The sequence below is a fragment of the Oryctolagus cuniculus genome, chromosome 6 (assembly GCF_051225735.1).
Source record: "Oryctolagus cuniculus isolate XC-2025 breed Fujian yellow rabbit chromosome 6, ASM5122573v1, whole genome shotgun sequence".
Classification (NCBI taxonomy): domain Eukaryota; kingdom Metazoa; phylum Chordata; class Mammalia; order Lagomorpha; family Leporidae; genus Oryctolagus; species Oryctolagus cuniculus.
The window spans coordinates 35,275,849-35,294,435 of NC_142872.1; the positions used below are offsets into that span (position 1 = coordinate 35,275,849).

The 18,587-nt window shown below is 43.4% G+C and overlaps 2 protein-coding genes across 34 annotated transcripts in view; one reads left to right on the forward strand and one right to left on the reverse strand.

The window, feature by feature from the left end:
* TCERG1 (transcription elongation regulator 1) overlaps window positions 1-5,720 on the forward strand; it is a 66,171-nt gene extending 60,451 nt beyond the window's left edge. For 23 of the 33 annotated variants that reach the window (XR_016236332.1, XR_011389790.2, XR_016236335.1 and 20 more), the window contains 4 exons: window positions 913-1,092; window positions 1,771-1,854; window positions 3,398-3,498; window positions 4,659-5,720. Coding sequence is in view for 14 of the 33 variants with exons in the window: in XM_051843469.3 (XP_051699429.2) it covers window positions 913-1,092; window positions 1,771-1,854; window positions 3,398-3,498; window positions 4,659-4,860 (567 nt within the window). In the remaining 19 variants the exon portion in view is untranslated. Of the gene's footprint in view, window positions 1-912; window positions 1,093-1,770; window positions 1,855-3,397; window positions 3,499-4,293; window positions 4,388-4,658 lie in introns of all 33 variants that reach the window. The other 10 variants (XR_016236333.1, XR_016236329.1, XR_011389791.2 and 7 more) reach the window with 1 other exon arrangement.
* A 4,204-nt stretch (window positions 5,721-9,924) lies between these two features.
* Window positions 9,925-12,416, reverse strand: GPR151 (G protein-coupled receptor 151). The gene has a single exon (XM_002710148.6). It carries the CDS (start codon window positions 11,420-11,422, stop codon window positions 10,139-10,141), a length of 1,284 nt encoding a protein of 427 aa, XP_002710194.3. The 5' UTR covers window positions 11,423-12,416; the 3' UTR covers window positions 9,925-10,138.
* Between the last annotated feature and the right edge of the window lie 6,171 nt (window positions 12,417-18,587).

The window sequence follows — 18,587 nt, forward strand, 5'->3', positions numbered from 1 at the left end:
TGTTTCTTTGTGCTGACTAATTGCTTTGTCTGAGAGCTCAAATACTTTGTTGGAAACAAGTGGTGAAGGAGTGTCCTAGTCTTGTTGCTGATCATAGAAGAAAAGCTATCATTTTCACCATTGGGTATGATGTTAGCAACAGGTTTGCCCTATATGGCTTTTATTGTGTTGAGGTACCTTCCCTTTATACCTAATCTGTTGATAGGTTTTGTCATGAAAGGGTGTTAAATTTTATCAGATGGTTTTCCTGATCATGTGGTTTTTATCCTTTAGTTTGTTAATAGAGTACATCATGTTCATTGATGTGTGAATGTTGAACTGTTTTATATCTGTTGTCTTCTTGACTGTTAATTCGTGCTTATGCTTGGAAATATCATTTCCCAAATTTGTAATTGGTAAGTCCAAATTTGAACTCAAGGTTTTTGGTACTTTTTTTTTTTAAAGTACAAGAAGACAAATAAAAATATTTTCTTTTTATTTCTGTTCCTAAGTACTGTTAAAGTTCTTAAGGATTATGGTTAGTGGAAAATATCTTCTGTTCATCCTTGCCTGTCTCCAGACTTCCTTGTTTGGTAGCTTAGATGAGCCCTAGGAGGAAAGATTTCTGGCTTACAATAAAGTAGGTTTTCAGTGACTTCTAAGATGGATCCAGAAGCTAGGTTTCTGGATCGTTGGAAATGTACATTATTTAGTTGTTGATTTAAATTAGATTTAGTGCTTTTGTGTGTTCTATTAAATGGCTTTTTAACAAAAAATTCACTTAATATCAAAAGTCTATAATTTTTAGAAAATAGCTTCTTAGTTTCTAAATGACTGTACCTTTTTAAATTTCCTAAACGAAACAGTTGAGCCCTTTGTTGTTGAAATACGAAAAGTCTCTTTGGTGTTACATTTATAGTTCTCTGTTTCTAGGTGCGTTCTTCAGATGTGTCATGGTCTGATACTCGGAGGACCCTCCGAAAAGATCACCGCTGGGAATCTGGATCCCTCTTGGAAAGAGAGGAAAAAGAGAAGCTTTTTAATGAACACATTGAAGCACTTACCAAAAAGAAGAGAGAGCACTTTAGGCAGCTTCTGGATGAAACATCTGCGGTGAGTGTCTCTTATTTTTCCTGTTCTAACCTGGATGAATCTTCATTGGTAATTTTTAAAACAAAAAAAAATAACACATTGATGGCATTTTTGGGGTCATGGTCTTTAGATATGTAACTGGGATTCATAGGTTTTACAGTATTTTTCTTTCCTGATGTTTAGAAGCAATGTTATGGCATTCTTACTATTTAGAAATTACATCTTCAGTTTTCAGATTGTTTCTGCTCTTGTGTTAATTCAAGCTGTATCGCCTGTGTGTGACCGGTTATCCCTCCTGATAATAGATTTAGTTGGTTCCTTTTGCTCCATTTGCAATTTGGTGCTGTGCCCCCTTGTTTGGCAGTTTGTACACTTTGTCATCCAGATTTTGTTCCTGTTTATCTGCTCTTTTTGGTGATGGTTTCTTCAGAAGTTATGATGTTTGCCCATGTAAATGCAGGGTTTGCAGGTGATTTAGGCCACCTTGAAAGTATGGCCATGAAAATAACTGTTGTGGCAAGCCAACAAAAAGAAATTGCATTAAAGCTGCTTCCCTGTCCCTTACTAGTCCAGTTACGCTTGGGCATTACAAGAGATTGCAGGTCAGTGTGGAATATTATGTACCATATGTGCTGCAGTTTGACTCTGTAAATAGAAGTGAGCTCTATTTATATTTTTAATTCACTTGTCTTTTCAAAGATTACCTTAACGTCTACATGGAAAGAAGTAAAGAAAATCATTAAGGAAGATCCTCGGTGCATTAAGTTCTCCTCTAGTGACAGGGTAAGAGGATTTTGTGTCTGAAATTTATTGTTCAGTTATAAATTTAATTGAGTGGTTAAGTTTCTTTTTTGTTAAATTTCTTAAAATGATGGTGATAAGGTGATAAGTTTGTTTTTGTTAAGTTTCTTAAAATGATAGTGATGGCTTTAAGTGATACACTTTTAAGAAATTATTCTTGATTTCATAATTTCATATTTTGCCTCTTGAACAATTTATTAACAAGGGAGCACAACAGAAGGTTTAACGTTGAATCCTTTGGGTTAAGCTTGTGTTTTGGGATCTCAGATTTAAACTTATTTTTAGTCAGGTCCCATGAGAAAGACATAGTCAGGTTGGCTGTTGGCCATCAAAACAGCTGGCTGTTAAGCCACAGTAACAGTACCCTGTAATGAGGGGCTGAGTCCTTGTGTGTTCCAGAGACTTTAAAGTAGAAGAACCTTTTGGGTGCATTAAGTCTGTAAAAGCTGATTCCTGTTCTTGGGCACTCTTCTGTGAAGAAAACAAATTTACTGTCTTAAGCACTTAACACGTGGAGAAAAGTGCTCCTTGCTGCAGTCCATGTTATCCCTTGGCCTATTGGTTTCTCTTTCCTGGTTGGTTGTTTCTTAGATCTGATGCCTAAAAAAATTAATGGATCTACAGCGCGGTGCGCCGGCCGCGGCGGCCATTGGAGGGTGAACCAACGGCCAAAAGGAAGACGTTTCTCTCTGTCTCTCTCTCTCACTGTCCACTCTGCCTGTCAAAAAAAAAAAAAAAAAAAAAATTAATGGATCTAATATTCTTAGACTCGCCCTCAAACTCTAGTAAGTTGACTTTTTTGATTTGTTGACCACAAAATAATATGACTTTGAGAATTTTTTTTTTTATATGAAAGGCAGAGTTACAGACAGACAGGAGAGACAGGTCTTCATTCACAGGTTCTCTCCCTAAATGGCTGCAATGGCTGGCGCTGGGTCAGGTTGGAGCCAGGAGCTTCATCTGGTCTCTCACATAGGTTACAGGGGCACAAGTACTTGGGCCATTCCCTGCTGCTTTCCCAGGTGCATCATTGGGGAACTGGATTGGAAGTGAAGTAGCCAGGACTCAAACCAGCACCCATATGGGATGCCAGTGCTGTAGGCAGTGGCTTAACGTTGGCCCGAGTGTGTTAAGTTCTGAGTTTTGTTGGTGTATCCATAACTTAGGACAATGAGTTTGTTCATGCTTGAAGATGTAAATAGTCTATATGAAATTAACCCATACTTTCCTTATTTTTAAGAGTGTCTAGTTGAGGTTATTAATGAAGATTGAAGATGCAAGCCCATGAATTTTAGCCACTGCTAATATGTTCTTGGTTTTGCTTTCTTTTTGCCTTAAAAAGGTGAATTACAGATAATGCATTTAATGAATTTTCTATAACACAAATGTACCTTACTACTATTTTATTTTGAATTTTACTATATGACTTACAAATTACTGGCTCAATAATTGATACTTATTTCAGAATTAGTGAATGTTTTACCCTGATCCACCCCACTCCACCCCCTTTTTTTTTGTTTTCCAGAAAAAGCAGAGAGAGTTTGAAGAATACATCAGAGACAAATACATCACAGCCAAAGCTGACTTCAGGACGCTTTTGAAAGAGACCAAATTTATAACATATAGGTGTGTGCAATGAAATGTTTCATGTCAGCAGCCACTGTCTTTACTAGTCCTTACTCTAATGACCAAAGCATACTTTGCATTCACACACGTTGACATTATTAATTTTTAGGACTAAGAAGATTTTAACCTTTATCCAAAGCCAAATAAAGCCCATGTCTCCCCATTTTTTTTAAAGAAAGGGCCCAGATGTCAATTTTTATTTTGCTACCTACCTATCCAGTTTTTAAAACATACTTTTGTTTTTACTTCGCTGCTTTTTTAGGAGCATCCCCAGCTACATAAGAGTTGTATTTTACAAAGAGACTGAATACTTCTATCAATTATCTTTGCCTCTTCTGAAGACTATTCAGTGTGGTTAGACCAGTCTAAATCTTGAAATCATCCATTTTAGCTCAGCAAAAACATTTTTTCTTGGAGGAAAGCAGTTTGCTGGATACATTTAATTGAGAATTTTCAATTATAAAATCAGAGTCTTAAAACAGTTTCTCTATAGCATACCCAGAAGTTTCCCACCCGTAATAATTTTTTTGTTTTCAGGAAAACAATTTTACATTGCTTACCAGTCAGTGTATGCAGGAGACCATTTTTGTTTCATACTCCAGCTTTTCTTCCTTTAAAAGAAAAATCTGAAACATCTTAATGAAGGGTGTGTGCACGGGAGGATAGATAGTGCTGAGGGTGTGGTTTTTAGGTATTTTGTCATTTGGATTTTTTTGGTCAGGATCCTTAATGTTTTGCATCAGCTTGGGCTTTTAAATTAGATGTGAAGTAAGACTTCTTTCTACATTTTTATAGTTAATTTAGTGAAAGATGTGAAAGTGAAAGCTTGTGAAAGATGCTGGGATTGGCAGCCCCGCAGACTGAAGTCCTCTGTTCATCCACAGAACAGGTACAGCACGGGCAAGATTTACCCACCCACCCTCAGCCCTGATCTGGAGGGATAACCAGTAGGGGTGGGAGGGTAATTCAGCTTCTGAGGCCCTTTCACTCCTTGGAGTCTTTGCTGAGGCAACTTACAAAGGTGACCACTGCAGTGAAATTTTTCTTAAAAAAAAAAAAATTGCAACACAATTAGGTACTAGAATGGACATTTCCAGCTCATTTCTAACAGACCTATGAACAGCAGTCAGTAATTCTTGGACTTCTTTTTCTTATTTCAGATCCAAAAAGTTAATCCAAGAATCTGATCAGCACCTGAAAGATGTAGAAAAAATTTTACAGAATGACAAACGGTATCTAGTACTGGACTGTGTTCCGGAAGAGAGGCGGAAACTCATTGTGGCGTACGTGGATGACCTAGATCGCCGGGGTCCACCCCCGCCTCCCACAGCATCAGAGCCCACAAGACGGTCAACAAAATAATTCTCAATACTCTGTCCCAGGGTTATCTATTAATTCAAAACGCTTGCATGAGCCAGTTTTCAGGTTTTTACATATATGTGCATTAGTCAACCTATTGCAAAACCATCTGATGAACAGGAGAAGCATTTGTGAACAGTTTCTGAATAGAACACTTTGGAAATATTTATGCTTTTCTTTGTGTGGCATGACTGACATACATACTCAAATATAGGCTGTCTCTAGTAAATCTAAAATCTCGAAGCTAAAAATCATCCTTTTACGAGGTGTGGAAGTCAGTGACTTGGTAATGTTCTTTCTAGCAGTGTTACACATGCAGGACAAAAGCATTTGTGGTTTGAACTTGCAAGGTGCAAATACCACAGACTCCAAGAAAACTTGAGTTGAAGTTTGTTTTGTTTTGATTTTGTTTTTTAAAGCGGGTAAAAGAAAACACTGAAAATTGAATTCTTATCTTCCAGAGGCTAAGATTATTATAATGGACATACTTTTCCCTTTGTCTCTAAAGAACAATTTAGTTTTATGTGTTCACTTAATGTGCTTTGATTATTCCTCTGAGTTATAGGCCAAGTCTTGTTGTTTAGCCTAAGAGAAGATTTATTTAGTAATTTCTTCTCAGGTATGGAACCACGGTCATAACTAACATGTTGGCCAGAATAGAACCGCTGGTTAAACATATTTTATTCATCATTAAATGATCTTTATCAATATTCTGGATTAGACAACAAATTACCTTTATGGACGTTCCCTGTAAAATATACTCCTGTTCGAATGTTAAACTTCTGTTTCTAAAGTTTAATTTTAAGATGTTTGAATGTTCAGTTTATGTATTTGAACTACAATAAAACAACCCTTTTTATATATGTGAATTGTATATGATTATTGTTACATAATTTGTAAACACTTAAAAAACAGAATCAACACATGTAATTTGGTACAAAGAAAACTGATTTAAATCTTTTTTGATACATAGTTGTAAAAAGATTACATGTACATTATTTGTAGTATAAAGAGAAGGAATTTGTAGAGAACCATTTTAGTGCGCAAGTTCCTTAATACCTATTTCTTCATAGAAAGAAGATGCTGGGTTTTTTTTGTTTTCTTGTTTTTGTCTTTCTGTGAACATACTGATATGTTGTGCCTTTTTTGTGTTCTTTCAACATGACAAGTACATCGCACCGTGAAACCAAACTTGGATTCCTAACTGCTGTCCAGCTTTACCTCCCTCAAATGAAACGAATCTGTTTCATCACTCCATAGGTTGCCAGTTTTAAAGTGCCACACACATAAAATGTTTGAGAAAATATGCATGTTTGTATTTTAACTCCTATCTACCATGATTGCTAGGTATTGCCTAGGAAAGGGGGGGTGGGAGGTGGGACACAAGCAGCTCTGTACTCCGGTGTTATCTGTACATAGTCACAGGTGCAAACATTCACATCCATATTACTTAGCTTGAGTCTGGTAAGTATCATAGAAATGGTGAGCTCTGTGCTACTGAGAAACCTGGCTTTGATGATCATACTAGTGTCTTAACTTGCAAAATTGGTAAATAAGATATATATATTTTTTGAAGTTCATTTTTATAAATTCATCCAGTACCTTTGGAGCTTTATAAAGCATGAGATTAAAGTGCTTGCTAAAAGGAAATCTTTTTTTTAAGTTTTTTTTTTTTTTTTTTCCTAATTTGAAAGCATTAGATTCTTGCATCCACCAATTCCCTCCCCAAATGGCTGCAATGGTCAGGTCAGGCCACGACAAAGCCAGAAGCTCGAAGCTCCGTTAGGATCTCTCACTTGGGTGGCAGGGACCCTAATACTTGGGCCATCATTCACTGCTTTCCCAGGCACATGAGGAGCTGGATTGGAAGTAGAACTGCCAGGACTAGCACCAACACCAATAAAAAGGATGCTGGCATCACAGAGTGCAGTTTAATCTGCACCTCCACGCTGGCCCCAGGATAGGAAAGCAGCTGTTTTTTAAAATATTTATTTTTTCAGAAGGTAGAATGGCAGAGAGAGATTCTCTGTCTGCTGGTTCGCTCCCCAAGTGGTTGCAACAGCTGGGTCTGGGCGAGGCTGTAGCCATGTAGCCAGGAGTCAGAACTCCGTCTCGGTCTCCCAAATGGCTGGCAGGGGCCCAAGTAGTGGGTCATGCCATCTTCCACTGCCTTCCCAGACACATGAGCAGAAAGGTGGATCACAAAGTGGAGTAAGCCAGGAGTCGAATCAGCCCCAGTGATGTGGGGTGGCAGCTGAATCCATTGTGCAGTAACACTGGCCCCAGAAAACAACTATATTATAGAAATGTTTTTGTTATTCTGAATTCCACATAGTATTGTTTGCCTTATTACTACCTTCTCTTTGTCCTAGTAGGGAAGTGAAGAAAATGATTTGATGATAACATAATTCTCTACTTTTGTCTTAAAGTAGTTGTGTTTGGTCATTTATGGTACAAATAAAACTTCTCTGTGCAGATTGGTAAAGGGATCAAGTTAAGACTGTGTATCCTCCCTGAATGAGAAGTTCATTGTAATTACATTTTGTTCCAACATTTCTATCTTCATTTGGTGCTTATCAGCAGACCCTTTGAAAATCAGTTTCCCCTAAGGCCAATGCTAGTGTTAAGGTCAGATCCCCCCATGAAACCCATTCTTCCAAGTGATGATTTTGAGGATTTTGTTGTTGTTTTTGGACAGGCAGACTGGACAGTGAGAGAGAGAGACAGACAGGTCTTCCTTTTTCTGTTGGTTTGCCTCGCAATGGCCGCTGCGGCTGGTGCACCGTGCTGATCCGAAGCTAGGAGCCAAGTGCTTCTCCTGGTCTCCCATGGGGTGCAGGGCCCAAGCACTTGGGCCATCCTCCACTGCATTCCCTGGCCACAGCAGAGAGCTGGCCTGGAAGAGGGGCAACCGGGACAGAATCCGGCGCCCTGACCGGAACTAGAACCCGGTGTGCTGGCTGGCGCCGCAAGGCGGAGGATTAGCCTATTGAGCTGTAGTGCCGGCCCCAAAGATAGGTTTAAGACCATCAAAACTATCTAAAGTAAAACATAGGTTTTTTTAAAAAAAATTCTTTACAACTGAAACACTAGAAGCTTACATCCTTAGGTTTATTAAAATAACAAAAATACATGTAGTTCACCACAGACTACTTTAATGGTAATCCCTTATAAAACAACCGTTATAAAATAATAAAATAATATAAAAAATAAAATAATATTTTGGATTCTTGGATAAAATTATTTTGTGAATTTTAAATAAAATTTGTAATGAACTGACAAAAAAAATCGGCCCTACCTACCTTCTGCATTAAAAAGCAAACTGAATACAAACCCCAACATTTAGAAAGGAAAGTGGCTATTTCCACAGCATCTTTGTGTTTCAGATTTTCCATTGCTTGCTTTTGCGGTGTTCCCCACCCCCAGGAAACTCCGAAAATACCTCAGAATTCCAGAGTAATAAAGTGGCATGGATAAATGTCATATCATGTTTTATTTGGGCATCCTTTAACCTTGCTATAAAGTGAAGTTACTGCTTGCTACTCAAAATGGAACAGATGTCTAAGAATGCAATTTAATTTTTTTTGGCTTGTTTTTTGCTTTGCTCCTGCACTTTTTTACATTCTAATTTTAGCCACATTCCATTTTATATGTTGGGTTTTCCTTTCTATACTAATCTCTTTCTCATGTTACTCATTATAACAGAAGCCTTGTGGCATTTTCAAAACTGAGCAGGGTTCAAATTAAGTGTTAACAACTAAAATTTTTTTAGAAAACGTTAATAAATATAAATTTTGAAAGTACAACTTGTGGATTTTAGCGGTTTTTCCCCCCATAATCACTCTCCCACCTCGAACCAACCCATCTCCTACTCCCTCTCCCATCCCATTCTTCATTAAGATTCATTTTTAATTATATACAGATCAACTTAGTATATACTAAGTAAAGATGTCAGCAGTTTGCACCCACACAGACACAAGTATAAAGTACTGTTTGAAGACTAGTTTTACTGTTAATTCTCAAAGTACAACACATTAAGGACAGAGGTCTTAGATGGGGAGCAAGTGCACAGTGACTCCTGTTGTTGATTTAACAGTTGACACTCTTATTTATGATATCACCCAAGGCTCTTATGAGCTGCCAAGGCTATGGAAGCCTCTTGAGTTCACAAACTGACCTTATTTAAACAGGGCCATATCAAAGTGGAGGTTCTCTCCTCCCTTCAGAGAAAGGTACCTCCTTTGATGGCCCCTTCTTTCCACTGGGATCTCACTCACAGAGATCTTTCATTTAGGTCATTTTTTGCCGCAGTGTCTTGGCTTTTCATGTCTGAGAAACTCATGGGCTTTTTAGCCAGATCTGAATGCCTTAACAGCTGAATTTAATAACATTGAACAAAAAAGCACTTTTCATCTCCCCCCGTTTACTTTTAGGCTTGCCCTGAATCAGTGATCAATACCTATATCATTAACCGAAGCTTATGGTTTATCTTGGTTGAAAAGGGGTGTTGGAAGAAATACCTGCTCGCAAGGGAAAACCTATTTCCTGTGTTTTGGAAGATAAAGACAGGTTTTAAGTCCTGCCCCCCCTCCCCCATTTGAGTATAGAACATGATGCTAGGCTGCTAAAGTTCTTAGCAACTGTAAACTCATTCAGGTTGCTTCAAAAAGATGATCAAAGCAATCTTTAACGTAACAAAAAGTTGAATTTGTTTAAACTTTTAGGTTTTAGCCAAAAGTAGCCACTGTTTAAAAGCCTGTAACTGGAATAAAGCGGTAGTCCCTACTCTGTTAGCTTTGGTCACAAAAATTATATGGGTTTTCATTAAGTAAATTAACTTTATTAAGCGTACTCATTGATGTGTTAAAAATCAGAGTAGGTTTTGAGCCTTCTTTATGTGATAGAGGGTTCGATAGCTGAAGCTGTGGCCAGCAGGTTGAAGAAGATGAAAATCAAGGGAAGGTAAGCTTTGACCAAGATGAGCCTATTCCAGCCAGCACAATACAGGACTGGTCCAAGGGAAGATCCAGTTAAAAAAATTTCAAATAACAGAATAGCTGGGCTCATCAGACTGACCATCTCTACATATAGGAGTTCTTTGCACAGGGTATAATTCTGAAACAATTATTATTCCTATCACAGTATTCTACTTACCAGATTGGACATTTTGCAAATGCAGAATATGAGGCATTTTGCAATGTCTAACTAATTGGTTACAGTTTGTATGGTCACGTGAGCCATATTGATAAGTAGCAGGACAAGTAAATACAACAATCACAATTCATTTTTGCTTTGACATTGAAATCTGTTTATCACAATCCCCTGTCTCTTGATCTTCATGTTCCCAGGGGACAGGATCGTTGTCTTGTTCAGAAGGAACTGTGTCCCTCTCGTGCCAGAACTGCTCTACATCAGGGAGGACGGGGATCTCTGCCTTCTCTGTTTTCTCTCTGCCGGAGGAGGGAGAACCAGTCTTCTCTTTGCCTGGAGTGGATATCCGGGACTCCGGAGATGGGAGCTCATCAGGAAGGACCTGTGGGTTACCGGCTGCGATTTCCTGAGACTCGGAGACAATTGGAGATTTTTTAGTTACCGTCCACTTCCATAAGCCTTTTAAGCCTGCCTTGAACTCCTCAGACATCATTAGAAAAATCAGAGGGTTTGCTGACGAGATGGAAAACACGAGGACTTGAGACAGGGCTATGAAGCCTTGGGGTGGGGTCGGGCCCCCTGCCTTCAGATGCCAAACCCAGAGCCAAGCTATCCACTCGGGGAGCCACAGGAGGGCAGAGGTGACGGCAGTGATCAGCAGCATCGTTGTGAGTTGCTTGGAGCGCATCTGGTTTCTAAGATTATGAGTCTTACTTCCTTTTTTTTTACATTGACCATAAGCTCTCCAGAAATAAAAACTGGCAAAGAGTAACGGAAGGCAAAATACCAGCAGAGGATAGAGCTTCCCAAACATTGACACGAACACTTCGGCCACAGCTGGTACATCCATGAGACACATCTCCACACCTGCTTGATTCCTGGTGGTGCTAAAGAACCATTCTGGCAGGGGCAGCAGCCCAGCCACGGCCCAGATGGCCACGAGCACCCAGCACAAGGTGCGCCTGTAGTTACCTACTTGCTTGGCTGGGTCACTCGCGTACATGAAACATACTTTGGCCACGGCAACGATCGTCAGACTCTTGGCTGCCATGCACGTATGGATGAACCAGTCAGAGGACTTGCAGACAAACCAGCCTAGATCCCAAACACCTTTGGAGTACGCTGTAGCTCGGACGGGTGCAGAAAACAGGAGGAGGGAGAGGTCAGCCAGGCTGAGATTGAGAATCAGGGAGTGGATCATGGATGGCTTGCCTTTCCGAGCACTGTGAAGCAGTATGCCAATCACACACAGGTTTCCCAGGAAGCCCACCAGGCAGACAGCCACCAGGAGAGCGGGGATGACGGTCCTCCAGTCCTTGGAGTCCAGAGGCAGGTACCCTCCAGCAAAGTGGAGGTGAGCAAAGGACACGTTCATGGTGCTGGAGTTGGAGTCGGCAAAGGCAGCTGCCAGCATCACCTTTCGATCCAACTTCTTCCCGAAGTTGCCTTCTCATCTAGGTTTGCCTGTCTGCCTTGGCTCTCTGGCATAGGAAATAAATAGTATCATCTGCATCAGATGACACCTCTGGACCCTCCCCTTGCTTGTTTCCTCAGAGCACAATGTGGAAGAGGGCTGACGGCTGAGTTCCTCTCCGCTGCATGTAATCTGCCTCTGACTGCCGAGTGACAGCAGCAGGAGTCACAGTGGCTGCTCATTAGCAAGTCTAACACCAGACTGTCCGTCCTGTGGAGTAACGCAAACACACCCGTGAGTGATCAGTAAGAACATACATGTACGTGAACTATGTTCTAGGCAGGGCATGCAGGGGAGTCACTGGAACCAGACGAGGCAATTATTTCAAGCAGTCTTGACTGCTCTGTAATTCTATAAACACTAGGTCTGAAGCAAGTCCTTTCAAGTTTAGCATGCATCCGAACCACCTGAATGGCTTGATCCAGTAGGTCTGGAAGAGGCTCAGGAATTTGAGATGCTGATGCTGTGTGTTGGAAGACTGTCTTTGAGAACTGCTGTTTGAACCCCAGCAGCAGGGCTGCTCCTTCCTCCCCCTTCACAGACATGAGCATTCTCTTTTATCCAGCTCTCGATGCCACCTCAGCCCCATCAATGGCTGGCTGAGATCCAGCACGTTGGATAACAACCAAGGTGCAAAGAAGTTGTTTCCAAAATCTAACTATTGGGGCTGGCACTGTGGCGTAACAGGTAAAGATGCTGCCTGCAGTACCAGCATCCCATATGGGCGCAGGTTCAAGTCCCAGCTGCTCCACTTCCTATCCAGCTCTCTGCTGTGGCCTGGGAAAGCAGTGGAAGATGGCCCAAGTCCTTGGGCTCCTGCACCCACGTGGGAGACCCAGAAGAAGTTCCTGGCTCTGGATCAGCACAGCTCCAGCCATTGCAGCCATCTGCAGACTGAATTGGCGTATGGAAGACCTCTCTCTCTGCCTCTGCCTTTCTGTAACTCTGCCTTTCGAATAAATCTTTTTTTTTTTTTAATTTAAAACAAATCTAACTATGGTTGACTGTCAGTTGAGTCTACTGTGAGTTTTTTAGGGCTAGTTTTAGAGCTCTGAGTTAGAACTGGTTTGCATGCATTCAACAAGACTTTTCAATAAGTGATGGTGATTTAAGCGACTATATGATAAATTAAGCTTTTCAGAGAACTCATTAAGGGTTTACTGAGGAAGACAATTTCTGTGTGGCAACATTTCAGATGTTAAAGAAAATGATATCTATAAATTGGCAAGAGAGAAAGTGGTTGGACAGAATGATTCTAGGACCAGCTTTGATTTTATAAAGCAATGAGTACTCTGCAAGGGTTTAGAGGAGTTAGAATTGTTCCCGGAAAGGGGCTTAAGGGGCTGGAATGAAGACAATCCTATTGTGAGCGTGGCTGAACCAGCAATGTTTTTAGAATGAGCTGGTGTGCAGTGTGCTAGGCTGGGAAGTAGAACTCTAGGTTCTGATACTACCTCTATTCTCTCACCGTGTGTGTGTGTGTATTTTACAGGAAAAGAAAGGGATGATATTTAAAAATTTCTCACAGCCTTGGAATTTGATAAGTCAGTGCTGAACAGTTCAGCTATTGGGAGACCTGTCTGTGCTGGGTTTCTGTGGCTCAGTTTCTGTTTCTTTGCCTGTCCTCCCTTTCTTTCTGGGTAGTGGTTCACCCCATCTATAAAGCACTGAACTGGGACAGCACCTTGTCCCAGCCATGCCCAGTAGCTCTCAGGGAGACCCTTGGATAATGAGATAGCCTCAAGCCTCAAGAGCCCCCGTTTTGGGGGTGGGGGGACATGGGTGCAGAGGAACACGCTGAGTGACACCTAGAGCAAATGAAGGCTTTACAAAGTATAGATTACACTGCCTGATGGGGTGGCAGAGACTAGGTCAGGACCAGGAAACAAATACTACTTCATGTCATGGCTTAGGAACTGATGACATTCACGGCCCCGGCAGGTGTCTAAAGCAGAAAGCTAACTGAGTTCAAGAAGGCTTTCATTCCATGGCAGTTTGAGTCTTAATAGACAACTGAGAGAAACAAAATACCATCGTGGTTACTTTGCAAATCTGTGAGAACTGACCCTGGGAGGAATCGCCTGGTGCACCTGCTGGAGACAAAGTGGTCCACAGAGTGGACGACCAAACTTTGTACATTCTTTTGAAGGCGTGTATTTTATATTTTCAACAATTTGCCACGTTTGCTTTCTGTCTCTCTCTTTATGTGCGTATATATGAGAGTACTTCCGAAAGTTCACAGAAAAACAGGACTGGTTGGCCTGCAGGTGAGCACGCAGGCGCTCATTTTACGGACTGGGCGTAACTTTGTAAATTTCCTGAAGACCCCGAGGTGTCCACGGAGAGTGTGGGATTTTATGACACATAAAGGGGGGCTCAATAAAACTGTTAAGGAAGGAGTTAGTGAAGGTGGAGAAAAGGTAGGGCAGGGAAGATCCTCCCCCCCCACTTGCCTCCAGCAGGGGAGTCTGATGTTCAGAGACGGAACAGAAGGAAGCTCCTGGAGAAGGGGAGAAATTGTGGCCTGGAACGTCCCAGGCCGACGACTTGCCAGGGGAGAGAGAGTAGGAGACAGCGGTGAGACCGGCAGATGCTGGGGCTCCTGGCTTGCAGGTCAGCTTGCAGCACAGCCGGCCCCGCTGCCGCCCTCCTGGCCGTGACACCACCTACAGGGATGTTGCCATGGAAATGGGAAAGCAGTAATGAACCAAATGAAAAATCCTAACGGTAGGCTTGTTTGGAAAATCCTGTTTTATGTTCAAAGTGGAGGGCCCATCATCTTAGCAGAGTCATCTGAGGAATCTGAACCAAGGAAATCGGTGGCCAAGCTTTGGAGTGATTTCCCATAAAAGCAGAGCTGCGAGTGACCTCTGGCCAGGCCCTGGCATCGTGCACTCTGCTGTGCCTTTCTGGGGAAGGGTGAATGCTGCCTGTCGCTTACCGAGTGAGTCTTCAGTGCCAGCCTCAGTGCCTAGCGTCCCAGGTAGTGGGACGTGGGGATCCCCTCACCCTAACTGCAGAGGGAAACTCCAGGAGATGGGGACCCTGGTGGCTCGGTCTCCAAAGGTGGGGTTCCTGAGCTGCCGTAAGCAGTGTGCCCCCCTGCCCCTTCGCCCCCGAGAAGTCTGGGATGCTGTTCTTTAAGCAATGTGAATCTCAGGCGAGTAGAGTTCAGTTCAGCAAGGGTTTACTGGACCTTTTTGGCTCTGTCACAACACAGCTCAGGCACTTTTCTGTCTGTGACTTTTTACTGAAGCCATTCTTCTCTGTGCCAGGCAGGACGCTGGGCCCTGCGAACCCCCGCTGGTAGAAAAGTCCATGCTCTTAAGGAGCTGCAATCTAGGGGAAATGGACAAAGGGGAAATTTCAGCGACTGCTACAGGAGATCGGGCTGCTGTGCGGGCCTGCAGGAGGCGCCCTTGTGTCAAACCAGGAGCTGGGGACTTGGGAAAGACCAAGCCAGGGCTTCCTGGGAGAAACTGAACAGAGACTTCAGCCATGCACCTGCCCTCCCATCTCTGCTGATCACTGCTGTGTATTTCCAGAGGTTAGCATGGCTCACTCGCAGTCTCAGGGACTTAAAGTCTCCGCGCTTGCTACAGGTTTGCAGGATTCGCCCATCGCAGGTGAAGCTCTGGTGGAGCCGAGCGGGTCAGGCTGGCTTCTCTGACCAGCTTTAGTTGGTGAAGAGCCTGGGCGCTTAAAGAGCACGCGCTCCGCCCTCTGCTCGAGGCCGTTGCTGGTCCTCGCGCTGGCTGTACTTCCTGTTCCCCTCCCTCCAGCACGCCACGTCGAGAGAAAGCCGTGTGCTCAGTCTCTCTCTGCTGCTTGTGTGGTGTTGAGCTTTCTGTCTTGAAACAAGGCATTCAGAGTCGTATCATTCACACCTGTGGCTGATATTTTGATGCATTTTCTTGTACGCCCCCCCCCCACCGGAGTTGCTGCTTTTTATAATACAAATTCTAACTATAGCTGTGATTTTTGTTACAATAATGAGGGGCCCTAGTCAACCAAAAAGACCTTAGCGCCGTCTTAAAGATTGGCTTCGCAGTGAAGATGGCATGGGTCACTATTTTTTTTTTAAACTTTTTTTTTAAAGATTTATTTATTCGAAAGGCATCGTTACAGAGAGGCAGAGGCAGAAGCAGAGAAAGGTCTTTGTTCCGCTGGTTCACTCCGCAAGTGGCCGCAATGGCTAGGGCGTGCTAATCTGAAGCCTGGAGCCAGGAGTTTCTTCCAGGTCTTCCCACATGGGTACAGGGGCCCAGGGACTTGAGCCATCTTCCGCTGCTTTCCTGGGCAGATTAGCAGAGAGCTGGATGGGAATTGGAGCAGCCAGGACTAGAACCGGCACTCATGTGGGATGCCAGCCTGGCAGGTGGCAGCTTTACCTGCTATGCCACAGCACAGGCCCTGGGATGGGTCACTATTCATTGTCCTGGAGGAGAACAGAGCCCTTTCTGCAAGTGATCAAATACCTCTGTAGGCACAGAATGGTTAGTCCCAGTCGAAGTAGAAGTGGCCCAACCCTGACTACTGCTTTTGTGGAGTGTCATTTGCTGTGACTCCTTAATAAATGAGTACAATTCAAGGTTTCTGGTACATTTTTCTCTTCACATCTTGTCCGCCCTCAGTGGCCTGAGTGCTCATGTTGCACCTGTCAGCACAGGTGAGAGCAGTTTCCATGACTACCAAGTCCAGCAGGTGGCGTGGCATCCTCACCCAGGTTTCCAACACCCCTTGATTAGATGAGCTGGGGAAGCAATGAGTGGTATTCAGGCATCCAGAGCTAACTTCATTTATTGGAAGTGATAGCGTATTAAGAAAGGAGGGCCGGTGCCGCGGCTCACTAGGCTAATCCTCCGCCTTGTGGCACCGGCACACCAGGTTCTAGTCCCGGTCGTGGCGCCGGATTCCGTCCCGGTTGCCCCTCTTCCAGGCCAGCTCTCTGCTGTGGCCAGGGAGTGCAGTGGAGGATGGTTCAAGTGCTTGGGCCCTGCACCCCATGGGAGACCAGAAGTACCTGGCTCCTGGCTTCGGATCAGCGCGGTGCGCCGGCCGCAGCGCGCTGGCCACGGCGGCCATTAGAGGGTGAACCAACGGCAAAGGATGACCTTTCTCTCTGTCTCTCTCTCTCACTGTTCACTTTGACTGTCAAAAAAAAAAATAATAATAATAAAGGAAAAGTACATTGCTTTCCTTATATCCCAGAGTTTGCTCTTGTGGTCTGTAGTTTCTGCCCTTCCATGTTTATTCTTGGCAGAGAAAAAAATATGTTAACATCCCTAAAAAGAAAGTTTTATGCTGCAACTCTTAGGACTTACAAGGAGGCTATAGAAGTTGATTGCAAATGTCTCCAGCTGGTACAAAATGTGTGTTAATCACCTCTATGGTTGAGTGCATTTAAGCAAAGTGTTGGGGCTGGCATTGTAGCACAGTGGGTTAGGCAACCTCTTGGAATGCCGGTTTCCCGCATGGGAGAGCTGGTTCCTGTCCGGATCCCTGTTTCTGATGCAGCTTCCTGCTAATGCACCTGGTAAGGTAGAGGGGCTCTGGCCTCCCACGTAGAAGACCCAGTTGGATTTCCTGGCTCCTGGCTTCAGCCTGACCCAAACCTGGCTGTTGAAGCCATTTGGGGAGTAGATGAAAGACCTCTCAAGATCTCTCTCCCTCTCTGTCTCTCCCTCTTTCTCTGTCACTCTGCCTTTCAAATGAAAAATCAAAAAATGGTGGATACATTGTTTCCCTTACTACAAACCCTTGTTGAAACTACAACCCCCTTCTTGGGACTGAGAAGTTGACATTTGCAATGTTTCAAATAGTCTGATGAAAGCTACCTGTACTTTTTTTCCTATCTGTAATTGTTAGCTCCATATAAATGGCATAAATGAGGTGTGGTAATGTCCTTTTCCAGGAGAATAAGCAGATGGCCAGAGCTCGTGGCTTGTGGGTGCTTGAAAGGTGGCTGGAACCTGGATTCCTGGGTCTGGTTCCAGCTCTGTCCCCTGAGAGCAGCCTCCCGAGAGCACATCAGTTTCTCTAGGTGTCTTGAGATAGTCTTAGATTCCCTCTGCAGCTGCAACCAATTAAAACAAATTTAATGGTTTAAACAACTCAAATTATCTTCAGGTTCTGGAATGCAGGGGACCTAAAATCAAGGGCTGTGCTCGGTGTGGCACTCTGAATCGGAATCAGAATCGGAATCCGCATCTTGACAGCTTCTAGAGGCCACGGTTTTCCTTGGCTGTGTCCCCTTCCTCCATCTTCCAAGCCACAAGTGTGGCATCCTCAAGCCTCTCTCTGACCTCTGCTCCCATCATCACATTGCCTTCTCTCTGATCCTACTGCCTCTGTCATATAAAGGAGCCTTCTCTTTGGGCCCACTCAGATAATCTCCATCTGTCCCTTAATCACATATGCAGAATTCCTTTTGTCATGTAAGGCAACATGTTCCCAGCTTCCTGGGAATAGGGCATAGCCATTTGTTTTTGGAAGCAGGGGCGCTATTATTTTGTCAATCCCCCCACCAAGGTCCATTTATCTACTTGAAATAGTGACAGAGAGCCACCTTTCATCTACTGGTTCATTCCCCCATGGCTGCAACAGCCAGGGCTGGTCGAGCCAAAGCCAGAAAGCAGAACTCTATCCAAGTGTTGACATGGGTGGCAGGGTCCCAAATCACTGGGCCATTTTCCACTGCTTTCCCAGATACTTTAGGAGGGAGTATTTTTGGAAGCAGAGCAGCCAGGCTCGAACTCAGTGCTCGCACCTGGGATACCAACCTCAGGAGTGGGGTGATGGTTTAACCTGTTGTGCCACAATGCTGACTTGTGTCTCTTTGGTGGCGGTACATTTTGGAAATACTGGCCTACACTAAGTTAAATAGGACTTCATTGAGCTTTGGAAAAGAATGGTAACTGTTCTACATTTGTTGAGATTTTATTTGGGAGCACTTTGACCATAGTATTTCAGGCAGAGTGGACAGTGAGAGAGAGACAGAGAGAAAGGTCTTCCTTTTCCATTGGTTCACCCCCCCCCCCCCAAATGGCCGCTATGGCCATCGTGCTGTGCCAATCCAAAGCCAGGAGCCAGGTGCTTCCTCCTG

Bases quoted from the DNA above. Each gene is read 5' to 3' on its own strand.
- GPR151 (XM_002710148.6), bottom strand. From the start codon at position 11,422: ATGCTGGCAGCTGCCTTTGCCGACTCCAACTCCAGCACCATGAACGTG.